The sequence below is a fragment of the Rhinichthys klamathensis genome, unplaced genomic scaffold (genome assembly GCF_029890125.1).
Source record: "Rhinichthys klamathensis goyatoka isolate OS25496 unplaced genomic scaffold, OSU_Roscu_1.1 h1tg000210l_1, whole genome shotgun sequence".
NCBI lineage: Eukaryota > Metazoa > Chordata > Actinopteri > Cypriniformes > Leuciscidae > Rhinichthys > Rhinichthys klamathensis.
The window spans coordinates 76,551-90,182 of record NW_026606735.1 but is presented as its reverse complement, the minus strand read 5'-3'; the positions used below and the strand labels follow the sequence as shown (position 1 = coordinate 90,182).

The 13,632-nt window shown below is 38.8% G+C and overlaps 1 protein-coding gene across 50 annotated transcripts in view; it reads right to left on the bottom strand.

Moving 5' to 3' along the window:
• Positions 1–13,632, bottom strand: part of camk2b1 (calcium/calmodulin-dependent protein kinase (CaM kinase) II beta 1) — a 73,323-nt gene that overhangs the window by 25,251 nt on the left and 34,440 nt on the right. For 28 of the 50 annotated variants that reach the window (XM_056263740.1, XM_056263739.1, XM_056263742.1 and 25 more), the window contains 4 exons: positions 9,836–9,958; positions 6,379–6,462; positions 6,254–6,296; positions 3,323–3,418 (listed from right to left, as the gene is read on the bottom strand). In XM_056263740.1, coding sequence (XP_056119715.1) covers positions 3,323–3,418; positions 6,254–6,296; positions 6,379–6,462; positions 9,836–9,958 — 346 coding nt within the window. The remainder of the gene's footprint in view (positions 1–3,322; positions 3,419–6,253; positions 6,297–6,378; positions 6,463–9,835; positions 9,959–13,632) is intronic. The other 22 variants (XM_056263748.1, XM_056263755.1, XM_056263761.1 and 19 more) reach the window with 1 other exon arrangement.

The window sequence follows — 13,632 nt, the reverse complement described above, 5'->3', positions numbered from 1 at the left end:
TCATGATGCATTAAAAAAAACAGGAAAAGGAAAAGCTGAAAAACATTTAAACCTGAATCATTTTCTGCAGTCTCATGATGAAGGTAAATGGCAAAACAATGGCACTGACTTCTCCTCCAGAACAGCTGTTTGGATAAATCAAGAAATTCTAATTAATCACATTATTTATTTTTCTCTAAGCTTAAATGTCAATGGCTGTTTGGTCGAAAAGATTCTTCCACTGACAGAAAAACATTATTTGAAACCATTTCAGAGCAAATAAATAAATATCAAGATATATACTGAACGTCAACAAAAAGCTAAAAAATATCTACAATTTTTTTTAGCTACGATATACAGGCCAGTCCTACTCATAACAAATCCAGTAAAATGTCTGGACAAAATTCACACCAAAAATTATAACTTAAAAAAAAAAAAAACTATAACAATAACTTATATTAGCGTCCACACCAATGGAGTTTTCTGTTTATTAATAAGCATGCTATGAAACACAAATTTAATGTGTGGAAATAACACAGTGACTAAGAAAATGTTAAACAAATCAAAACTATCTTGAATTTGTCTTTTGCTTTTCCTTCACTATCTGGTTAAAAAAATTAAATGCAGTCGTTTGACTGTGACATTTGACTGTGACTGATAAAGGCAATGCTGTCATTCTCTTGTTCAAATAGTCTACATTTTAGTCTAGACTACAAATAGTCTACGTAATTACATATAAAAAAAAACCACACACTTAAAGTAAAAATAAGACCTTAAAATAACTACATTTGGCTGTTTGAGCAGATTGCTCAGAAATTGATTCAGTTTGGTTTTGTGATAGATTCTATCACAAATTGGTTTTATGATAGATTAGCAATAATTGATAACCTAGCTATCAGTTCTGGAGGAGATGCAATGAACAAAGAATTGTTGAAATAAGGAGCAAGAAAAAGATTCAAAATTAAATGTTCTTGATTAAACTACAACTATAATGTTTAATTACAGGCATGAAGGCCCAAGATTAACTGTGATAAATTGTACAGTAGTGTAGTGTAGTGTTCTAGGCTAAACCCTATAAAATAATCTACTGCAACTGTATACTCACTATGGCACCAATATGGAACAAAATGATATTGTTTTCATGTGTTTTCCCTCATATTGTGGATCCAGTATTTCTAAACAAGTTCTACATAATTAAACATCCTTTCGATACAAGTATATATGAAATGCTGGTTAAAAAAGGCTAAAGAGTGAAAATAAAAATAAAAAGTTAATTTTTAGAAGAAAAAAATAAATAAAACATTTTGATATAGTGAGTACAGTTGTCAAGAAGCTTTGACCATGCACAAGTGCACAAGATCCATTCAGCCCATCACACCCCCAAGTTAGTGAACATGCATTAGTCCAACCTCCCATGCAGCATTCAGCACAACAGCAGGCAGACTGTTCCACCCCCGGAAACAGGGGTAAACTTCAACTTCACACACCATATTAAAAGACAGAGTAAAGGAAGGAAAGAGGAATACAGAGGATGGAAGTGAAGATGGCTTATGGGTGTCAGATAAAAATGGCAAAGAAAAGTGATGAGGAGGAGGAGGATAAGAATAAACCAGACAAAAAGTCAAAGGCAGTGATTTATGGCAAATATGAAAAGAAGAAATGATGGAGAGAACAGGACTCAAAAAGGAGAGTGGGAAGGAAAAATGAATTCATCATGCAGGGTGTAGCTCCTCTGTGAAATAAATAAAAGATGAATGGAATAATGATGACAGTGATGATGACAGACAGTTTAAGCCCCTTTCACACAGCGCGTTGATCCCGGGAAATTGCCAGAACGCCTTCTGTGTGAACGCAAACACGACCCGGGATTGATGCCGGGATCGATGCCGGGTTGGGGACCTAGTAACATTGCCGGGATCAGTCCCGGAACGCACGCTGTGTGAACAAAAGCCGTAACCAATGCCGTGTCGTAATGATGACGCTGAAGTGAAGTGAAAGCAGGCTAGTGAAACGGTACGTAATGTGCTAGTTTATGATCGAATCAGAGAAAAAAATGCACAAGCGTGGTTTCTCCAGAGAGAAATCGCAGCTCATAAGCAAACTATACACGCTGCTGAGACATTACATGTCAGATCGATGTCACGTGTCTTTACGGGATTTTTACGGGTTGGGTGTGAACGCACTCTCTGATTCCGGAAAATCACTGGCAGTGTGAATGTACCAAAATCAAACGAACCCGGGTCAAATCCCGGGTCGCTTTATCCGTGTATTTTCCGGAATCTCTGTGTGAAAGGGGCTTTAGAGGACCAATAAGTGGCTACATATGATATCAGACATAAACTGCAAAAATGAAGTGAATAATGACACGGGGGTGTGGAGGACAAGAAAGAATGGAAAGAAACAGCAGGAAAGACAGGTAGAGGGTGAGTCATTGTGCACACTTTAGCCCCATGCAGAGACAATCATGGACTAGTGAGTGACAGAGTGGAAATAAGAGGATGATGGGGGGGGGACAAAATATAATGATGTTTAGTTCATAAAAAAATTATGAAAGAAATGGGGAAAAAAGGAAAAATTAAACAGAAAATGAATTCATCAAACAAGGAAACCGAAAAAGAAAATGGAAAGGGAAAGGAAATGATACGGAAATCATAAACTGAAAGGAAGCGGAAAGAAAGGAAAAGGAAAGGAAATGGAAAGAAAGGAAAAAAGGAATGGAAAAAGGAAGGAGAAAATTTTATTGTGAAGTGAAAAAAATGGGAAATGAAAAAGGAAAAGAGAAAGGAAATGCAAAAGAAAGAGAACAGGAAATTAAAAGAAAAACAAAGGAAAAGTGAAAGAAAAAGGAAAATGGACATGGAAAGGGTAAGGGTAAGGAAAAGGGAAAGGGAAAGCAAATGAATTGAAAGAAAAGGGGAAATGGAAAGAAAGGTAATAGAAAGAAAAGAAACATTGAAACAGAAAGGGAAAGGGAAATTATATGGGAAATGAAAAAGTAAACAGTAAAAGAAAGAGAACAGGAAATTAAAAGGAAAACAAAGGAAAAGTGAAAGAAAAAGGAAAATGGAACTGGAAAGTGTAAGGAATTGGGAAAGAAAATGAAAGAAATGGAAAAGGAAACAAAAAAAAAGATATGGGAAATTAAAAGAGAAAGGAAAAGGAAAAGGTAAAAGACAAATAACAGGAAATGAAAAGGAAACTAAAAAGTATATGTTAAAGGAAAATGAAAATGAGAGGGAAAAGAAAAGGTAAAAACCGTGGTGTGTCTATAGAGAATAAGGGGATGGGAGGAGTGTTCAGACAGAGAGTGTCAGAGGAATTAAGCCCAGCAGGGCGGCGCTACCTTGTTCCACCAGCCCTGCTGTGGTGCCTGCAGCGGCGGCTACAGCAGCCGCAGCCGCAGTGACCGAGGCGGGAGCCGTGGTCTGCCTGCTACCCACTAACACACACACCCACACACAATCACAGACAAATTCAGAGGGAGGAACAAAGAGAGAGAGAGAGAGGGAAGAGGAAAGGGGGCAGAGTGAAAGAGAACCATTTATTAGTCTATGGGAGAAGAAATTGTCAGTTATAAGAACACATCAAACCATTTTTTTTCTTTGAGAGACAGGTGGCTCGTAACAAAATGATACCCACTTAAACAGGAGCCATATTGACATCTGACTCTAACATTCAAAATCACACATATTTATCAACGTCCTCTGTTGGACCATCATCTGAAGCGGTTAAAAGCAGAGCCCTGGCATCACAGATGAGATCAGAAGGCAGAATTTGCTACTATAACTACTTGAATTTCCATAAAGGAGATCAAATAAAAGAGAACTGACAGAGAGAGACAGAGAGATTATACGTTCAATGAGGAACCTAGAAATGCATGCTATTTTGTATTATGCATGATATCTGTGAGGTCAGAGCTACATGAAATCCACAAGCTGCGAGATGGAGAGGAAAGGATAGTAAGTAGGTGGTGGGCAGAGAGTAAATGTATACAGACAGTGGTCACAAAAAGTATGTGGACACTTAAACCACACTTAATGTATGAATGTCTATACACTAGTTAAAGGTGAACTATGCAGGTTTTTTACCTCAACCGAACAGCTTCGGAGTTATTGGAATGGTTATATTACTCTTTTCGGGTTGAATGGTGGTCGTTTCGCACCCCCCTATCGCATGTGAGCGGAAAAAACACACTTGCAACTTTGAGCCGGCGGGCCTTAACGAATTGCTTTACGGCAAAAAAGATCTGATAAAATTCTGATAAAATAAGCATCAAACAGAAATAACCCGGCGCCGTATACATGTGATGTTCGAGGCACACATACAATACAGACTGCCGACAGTTAAACAGGGCGCGCGCAGCTCTTAAAGGGGCCACACCTTATTTCAACTCGTTACAGCTTCCATCCTACTGAACAGGTACCGGTGTACAGGGGGAGGGGATCAGGCCGTGAGTGCAGAGAGCCATCTACGCTTTGAGTGCTATTTACGAAAGTACAAGTACTCCACAGCGACTCTAGGGGTCGCTGTTTGACAAAAACGGAGTTCCTGCATAGTGCACCTTTAATGGACTAAGTGGCACTTATTTGTATTACAGATAAGTGGTAATTTGTAATATTTAAAATGATACCAGATAAACTAGTCAAAATTTGTCTCATTTGTATTATTTTTCTATCATATTTGATCTATTGTAATTTGTTTTTATTGCATCACTGTTTTTAAGGACTTTTTTTTTTACTTCCATTAGTTAGCATCACAAACTCTGATATCAAAATTGGTAAATAGAATTGTGAAATTTCACTGGTATCTAAAATGTAGACGTCATAGCAACCTTATTACCAGCAAATATATACGTAATATTGTTCTCGCTATTGTTAAAGGTGCTCTAAGCGATGTCATGTGTTTTTTAGGCCAAAACATTTTTTGTCACATACAGCAAACATCTCCTCACTATCCGCTGGCTGCCTGTCCCCTGAACACACTGTAAAGAAACGCGATCTCTGTAGACAGCCCATGCTTCACAAACAGCACCAAAAACAAACTGCAGCGACCCGCTCCCCAAAACATAACAAACTGTTCCAGCCAATGACCGACAAGAAGGGTTTGGGGGTGTGGTTTGGGGGGTTAGTGTGCGGATGAGGAGGAGGTAGGGTCTAGCTAGCCTCCGTTTTGTTTGACAATAGTTCGAACGTCAACAAGAAGTGACGTCACCCAGGATCGCTTAGAGAACCTTTAAATAAATTACTCATATAAGGTTTTGGTCATATGGCCCACTCATAAGCGTATTAAGTAATCATGATTACAATACTGGCCAAATAATCATAATTATTTTTGGTAAACGTAATATATCAAAAAAATTAAGTTAGTTCTGAGAAACACTCTAGCCATTCCCACAAGGATTTTACAACTGAAATAAATAAAATAAAAACGTGTGATCAAAAATACTGATTTCGTGGTGTTAATTTCCAGAATTTTGTGGAAACTAGCATGTATGCATGATATAAATAGTCATACATGACAGATACAAATGCAGAAGGCTTGTTTATTTTTGTTTTAACAAACTCAGCCACACAATTTTTACACAGATTTGTGTGTATTTGGCCATTTAAGCATGTGTGACATGTTTCTTTATCACACTAATGTGTCAACAGCTTTAAGCAGTTCTATGCTTCTTGTGATCGTTTTGCTGTTAAATGGCAAATAATGCTAGCCTGGATGCCAGCCGAACTTAGCCCCGCCCACAACATTTGAGGATGGGAAGTTCGGTCTGGACTTGATCCATTGAGAAGCAAGTATGCCCGAACCAAAGCTTTTCGGACCAATCAAATTGTCAGGGCGGGCTTTATACGATGATGGACAGATGATCAACCGTAATCATCCACGTCATCAAAGAGCGCTTGGGTTCAAAGAATGGCTGCCGCTGGAGAATTGAGATGTGTAGATTCAGCCATCGCGTCTGTGTTTTTTTTTTTTTCAGGTGCCATTTGGTTTGATTTCTAATACAATGACATTCAAATATTTTAATTGCAATATAAGTGTCAGAATAATTTTTAGGACCATGTTTTGCATTGACAGTCTTGCCCACAAGTCACTTTTATTGAGACCAAGAGACTTAGAACATTTCTTTGGCAGACAGCAGTCAACAAAGCACATCAAGACATGTGATCATACACAGAACAGACTAATCAGAAAACACACAGATCCGTCAACTCGAATATCCATCAAAACCGTTCAAAGAGTTAATATCCAGCTTCATCATACCCGAGTAACTTACCAGAGAAGTTCCGTGACACAAGCATGGTGGTGAGGATGGCCCCCTGTGAGGAGAGGGAGGACATTTAACCTCTTGTGTAAAAATAAAATTGAGTGAGCATGTTTGTGTGTTACTATGAAACACACCTTGAGTTTCCTCCTGGCGTTGAATTTCTTCAGGCATTCCACAGTCTCTTGTCTGTGCATCATGGAAGCCACAGTAGAGCGTTGCTATGGAAACAAATAGGGAAAAGATTTTGACTGTATCTAGACCTGCATTTTAGTCCATGGGCCAAGCCAGAATTTGGTACCACCTAAGGTGGCAAAATCTCTTTGGTACCAGTTTGTTTGTTGAGTCCATATAAGTACTTTGAAACATGATAACCTTTTCAAATGAGTAGCTTTACTAATATTTTGGGACAATCATTATTATTGCCATTATCGTCCTACAGTATCTGCCCCGCAGGTTTGAATGAAGTCTATTATAAGAGGTAGCCATACATGCTATATGTTTATTTTTTCAGGACAGTCAGGGCTATCCAGATCTGCCATCATTTGACATGATATATGTGGTATACGTTTTGTATTAGCCTTCATATTAAAGAAAAATATTTTTGCATCTACTAAATTATTATATTTGTAAATCTATCTCAAAAGATATTGATGTTAAGGGGGGTATCTTTTCAGATATGGATAGACAAGACTGTCTGTAATCTGGTGATATCAGAACCATGATGGTGGGACAATCCATGATCTAGCAATTTGAAAAAATATGTATGTACTGTATATGAAATAATATTATGCAACAACAACAACGACTGGTGCTAGTTTCAAAAGTTTCAGATTACTCCTCCATACCTCGTTGTACAGATAAGCCACTATGTTCATCTGAAAAGGTGAGTCCTGCTGTTTATTTTGATATGCGTTACCCTTGGAGGCTACAGGCACTTCTCAACTTATTCAGCTATGACTCTGCAGTGCGAAAATGAGTGAAGAAATGACCGATGATTGCAACTTTGTTTTATTTTAATTAGATTTTTCAAATCAAGATTACTCAGACCATCTTTGTTCTACCAGCAATCTACTAGCATCACTGTGAAGCAGAAGGTCCACTTTTTCATTTGATACCTATTTTATAAAATAAGAACTTTGTGAGTAATTAAAAATAGATTGATGAGTGTGTGGAGATGCGAAGTAGTTTAAGACGGTTGAAATTTCAAGCATTAGCGAAGACATCATATCGCAAGTGGCACTGAAGATCACAGGTGATATTCGGAACCAAGATATTAGTCAAGCATGGCCACCACATGCGTCAGATCTTGAGATGATGAACAGCACTCCTACATCTCTAGTGGAGTTTCTCCAGACACTCCTAACAGGTTTATCCAAAGTAGGTAATAACCCATCCCAGAGCTGTCAAGTCACTCATCGGAAATGTGGAACTGATGAAGATACTGAATAGACTTGGCCATGGTGTTTCATATTCTCAGGTAGAAGAAATTGACACAGACCTTTGCCTTCAGAAGCAAGCAGCAAGTGGAGGTGCTTGGAAGGAAGTGGATATAGACAGACTAGAGGAGACAATCAGTGGTGAAGGGACATCACTTGGAGTGAACGGAATTGCTGTGCAAACAAAGCCTATTGCTGATCATAATGCTGGGACCAGAGCTTTGCCTTGCATCCCCAAAACCAAGAAGAGAAGCATTGAAGCAGTAGAGATGGTACTTCCCATTTACAATGCAGGAGAACGTGCCAATCCTCCTGTTATACAGACAGTTGAGACTAATCATGCCTCCTTTCTACAGGATGCAGCAGACAGAAACCACGTGTGGCTAATGGCTCGTCTTTCCAACAAAGATGTTTGCAGCTGGACTGGGTTAAACATCCTCACCCACAATGATACAAGTGTACAAGAAGATAGTATAGGCTATTTGCCCACAATCAATGCTCCTGCTACACAGTTATCAACAGTACATGAGGTACTTAACCAATAAGCATCATGAAGTCTCTGCAGCTCAACAACATTGTTGTTGTTTTTGACCAGGCATTATATGCCAAAGCTGCAGAAATTACATGGAAACACCAGGAGGTATTCAAGAACATCATCCTTAGAATAGGGGTCTTCCATACCACCTGTACTTTCATGGCAACAATTGGAAAACGGTTTGCAGATGCTGGTCTAAGAGACCTTCGTGTAGAGGCAGGAGTGATAGCTGATGGCTCAGGCCCCGTTTACACGATGGGAAAATGCAGATATTTCTCTGCGTTTTGCCCTCTCATTTACACGAATATGCCGTTTTTATCACAGAAAACGATTATTTCTAAAAACTCCGGGCAAAGTGGAGATTTCTGAAAACGCCGGTTATGTGTTGCCGTGTAAACTGGGAGAAACGGGGTTTTAGGTTCTCTCTTGTCGATTCTGAGGATTTTGATTGGCTTGCATGGCTTTTTCCTTCTCCCTACACTGCCGCCCATAGGTTTGGCATAGTTATGATGGCGCTCGACGGCGTTATTATTCGGGTGTGTGCACGATGTTATTTTTGAAAACGGAGAGGGGGAAAATATTCGTTTCTCTAAATACCCGGCTATGTGTAAACGTAGCCTCAATCTCAGGGGTTACTGATGGTCACAGGTATAATCGAGGAGTAAGGCTCCACAAGCTGCTCTATGAGGCTTTCCTGAGACTAGCATGGAAAGGTTTTCATCCATGGTTAGAACAGAATCCATGGTCAGGAAGATCTTATTCATTTGGAAGCAACTCTGCAAGCAGTCCATAACCTGTGTGAAGAAATATCTAAGACAAGATTTGAGGGAACCCTCGAGCAAGATTCATGTCAACGCATTCTGACACGTTTCAATGAGTTCCTCAGCTACCTTAGAGATAACAATGGTCCCCTGTCTGCCTTCTGGATGTCTTATGTCTTATATAAATATCTATAAGTAATATCTTGACATTTGGACACCTCACCGAAATGGATGAGAAATATCTCCCACTTATTTGTTCAGGTATGCTCATGTTAGACTGAATGCGGGGACCCCCAGCACCAATGGCTGTTCTGGAGCTAATGGCCTGCAAGTGTTCACGGACCTGCAAGCTTCCCGACTGTTCCCGTCTTGCCAATAAATTAAAGTGCAAGCTACAAACCTGCAGCAATCAGAGGGAGGAGGAGGAGGAGAATACTGATGTCATGAAACTGTTTGAATATGATGACGATGATGATGATGATGATGACGATGATGAATAAACAGAAACATTTTGCAATGGCCAAATAAGTTCATGAATAAGGTATAATTATTTAGTTTTTCTTTGTATGACATGTTCTGTTCAAATAAAGTTACAAGATTTTTTCATTCTTTGGCTCAACAGTTCTTTGGCTCAACGGTCATTGAAGGCTAATTTCTGTGACAAAGCTACCACTTACAAAAGGTTATCATGTTGAAATGTCATCTAGAGATATGGACTGAAAAAAAAAAATCAAACTAGAATTTGCCATCTTGGGTGGTACCAATTAGTGAAAATTGTGGCCTGGGCCCATGGACTATTTTGCTGTATTTGTATATAAGTGTTTTATATGTCTGCATGTGCATATCGGAGAATACATACGCAGACCCATGGGTGTTTGAGAGCTTCCTGTGCAGTGATTCTTTTGCCAGGGTTTATGGTCAGCATTTGATTGATGAGGTTTTTGGCTTCAGGAGTAACTGTGTCCCATTCTGGAGATGGAAACTACCAGAAAAAGAAAAAATATATATTATTCTATTATTCAGATGTATTCATAAGCTACAGCTGCAAATCTTTGTTGATCAAATAAACCACCTGTTGGAATATGCAGTTTCTATAACTTGTGCATCTCTAAGAAAATTTTACTTTACAGAAATAAACCACCTGTTACAAGTCCCATTTTCTGAACTTAATGCATTGGCAAAATGCAGATACAGTATATGAGTCAATTTTGGCTCAGAAAAAATTGCCCTTTGGAAAAACCCACATCGGCAAAAACAAGTATGAATCAATGCTCCCAAATGAAAATGGATAAACATTCTTAATATGAGATGGTGATAAAGTGTTTTTATAATGTGATATTCAATACACATTTATCACATTCTCTTAAAGGTGCAGTAAGAGATTTCTGAGAAACGCTGTTGAAAGTGGAACGGACCGAGCACTAGGCATGTGCCGGTATCAAAATTTCATGCTACGATGAATTGATTGAGCTTTTATCATGGTATACGGTATTATCACAATATTTTAATTGCACAAGAGAAACGGATGGATTGGGGGGATGTAAAAAAAACAACTTGCATCACAATAGGTGTAATTGTGATTGTCAAAACATTTGGTAACTAAACAGTAGTGATGCTCCGACTGATCGGCCGCCGATCATCATCGGCCGATATTGGCTAAAAATAGCTTGATCGGCAAACCCCAAAAGCGCAGATCAAAAAAGCCGAACTTTTTTCCACCTGCATGCACGGCGCACACAACAGCAGAGCATAGCAGAGCTTGCCAGTGGCAACATGAATTTATTCTAATGGTCTAGTGGCAGAACTTTTGCCTAGCGTGTCAGAGGTCCTGGGTTCTAATCCGCACTCGTATAGGGTTTTTTCTTCTCATCAAAACCGATAATGTTTATCAGTTGTTGTATGTCAGGCAAGGACACGTTTGTGTATGTTTTGTTTTGTAATTTCACCGGAACGAATAGAGAGTCTCCAGAACGGATTGAAGCGCGTGTCCGAGAGAAGACTGTGCGCGAGCCACAAGAGAACACAGTATCCGCGCCACTGATCGCAGCGGCAACGAGCACTTTGATCACTTGATATAATTAAAAAAAAAACACATTTCAGTGCTAGATCGCCTCTTATTTAACAAATGAACAAAATGAATGCTCTGCTAGTTAACTGGAGATGTTTTATTTATTTGTATTGGTACATTCGTGCCGCGAGATGTTTCAAAAGTGGTGGGGACAATATCGACCTTAGCAAAAAGTGGTGGGGACATGTCCCACCCGCAAATTACGCCTATGCTATCACTTATCATTAGTCTTCCCTTGTCTTTCAGTCTTAGGCCAACTACCTCTTTGTTTTAAATAGGTCATTATGCTTTTCTTATGCCTTATTTGAAGGACGGCTTATAGTAATCTAAAATATTTTATATTTTTTGTCATAGTTGGACATTTTTTTTTGACTATGTAACCTGACACAAATGGATGTGTGTGGCCTGGATGGTCACTATAATTGATTTCACATAGTTTTTCATTTTTACATCTATTTCAGATACAAAGACAGATACTTTCCTTAATTGATCTAATTTTCTAAATACAAATACAAGATTTTGGTGATCGGTAATTGGTGATTGGCCCCAAAAATGCTGGTCGGAGCATCTCTAACAGAATTGTATTAAGTTTAGTGACAACATTTTACAAATCACCAGTCACATGGTAAAATGACTGGTAGGCTACTGTTTGTATTATTGCTTAACACAATTTTCACGATTTCAATTCAATTCTTGGATTTGATTTCAATGTTGAATCAATATTGACTCATTTGGATAAATATTAGGTACAGTAGATAAAGTAGAAAAAATATCTCACATACTGTAATGCTGTAAACATACAGAGAGCCCTATCAGCTGGTATTATTAAAGTTTATAAATAACTAATTAAATTAAATATAATGTGGGTTTTTAATTTTATTATAATAACAATTATATAATGACACAAGTAAAAATATAATAAATATGTAATATAGTGCACATATTTAGCAAAATACTCCTCTCTATAGCTATTTTTTTTTCTAGTCAACTTGCATGCTGGTCATTAAATGGCTTTCCTGAGGTAAATGTAACATTCTGTGACATAATTGTTCTAAAGTTTTATTGACCTATTTCCGTGTTTGAAAAACACTGATTGATCGATATTATGTATGAGGAATATATACCTTTCGGTATTTTGTACTGTATCTTTAAATAAAAAGTAACAGATGATCGGTTTACTTGAACTGAGGCGCTACAGCGATCTGTCACGTCACATTTACACGCGCCAAAACTGTATTTATTGTCTGAATTTTGTAATAAAATGGACAGAATCCGAGAGCTGAGAATTTGTTTCATATCAAAAGGAACCTGCTCTGTAGTCAGTCGGTGTCAGTGTCCTCTTTGCTCCGCGATTTTTCTCTGCGTGAGAAAGATCTGTGGCGTGAGAGCGTGTGAAAGGTGTCAGTTGCGTGAGTCTCACGCTGAATGCGTGAGAGTTGGCAGCCCTGCTTTTAGAAGGGGGATAAATCGTCGGCAGCGTTCCTCCTTCCGCCATGCTTCTTCTCCATGTGAGGATTGTTTACATTAGACTAGAGTGCGCACTGCGCAGCATGCACACAGTGCTTATACATGTGGGGATTGTTTACATCAGAGTGCGCACGTGTTTTGCGCAGCATATATGCAGTGTTTTTTAACCAGTTGATGGAAAATAAGCTAATGTGCGTTCTAAAAATCTAAATTCAGATCTACTATTTTTCACGGTATTTTGAATTGCCCGCGATAACAATATTGTGCATATTCATTACCGTGATTTATCGCATTACCGAATACCGGCACATGTCTACCGAGCACCAAAACACACTTGTAGCCAATCAGTAGTAAAGGGGATATACTCATTAGTAGGGATGCACCGAATCCAGATTTGTGGGGTTCGGCCGAATACCGAATCCACTGGTTAAGATTCTGCCGAATCCGAAACCGAATACCGAATCCTACTCTCATCCTCAGTCCATTAACACAGTAAACACATTAATGAAGTAAACAAAGTGGATTTTTCGTTTTATTTTATTACTGTAAATAATAAACACTACTTTTACTTTTATAACTGTAAAAAAAGAGAAAAGAATAAGCAACATTATGCATTTTAACAGCGGCGATGTTGTGTAGCCTATTGTTTAGAGTCCTTGCCACCATGAGACAAATCAGCATTGCAAATTGAACATGTAGCTCGACTTGAATTGCCTTCTTTTCACTGAAAGTACTGCCAAACAACACTTTTTCTGCTCACGAGTTCCAGTTTCACTTTCTCACAGCCCACTGCTCATTTTTACCTTATTTTGTTAAGTAACGCTGTGGACGGTAGAACGTGTGACAGACAGTTACACAAGTTCGATTGTGGAATAAAGTGCGAGTTGTGAGATGCCAATCGCCTCCGTGAGTCTGTCTGGCCTCTGCAATAACTTTAGCTGTGAGCTATCCCTATTTTTCTTCCTGACACAACGCGTTACACTACTACAGGCTTGTTCGACTTGAACCGGCGCTGCACAGACAGATCAGTTTATGACATCAAAGTACCGCGAGAGCAATTCAAAAGCATAAGGAGCCGTCTCCTCTCTATTCGTTCACGCGGTACTTTGATGTCATTCACT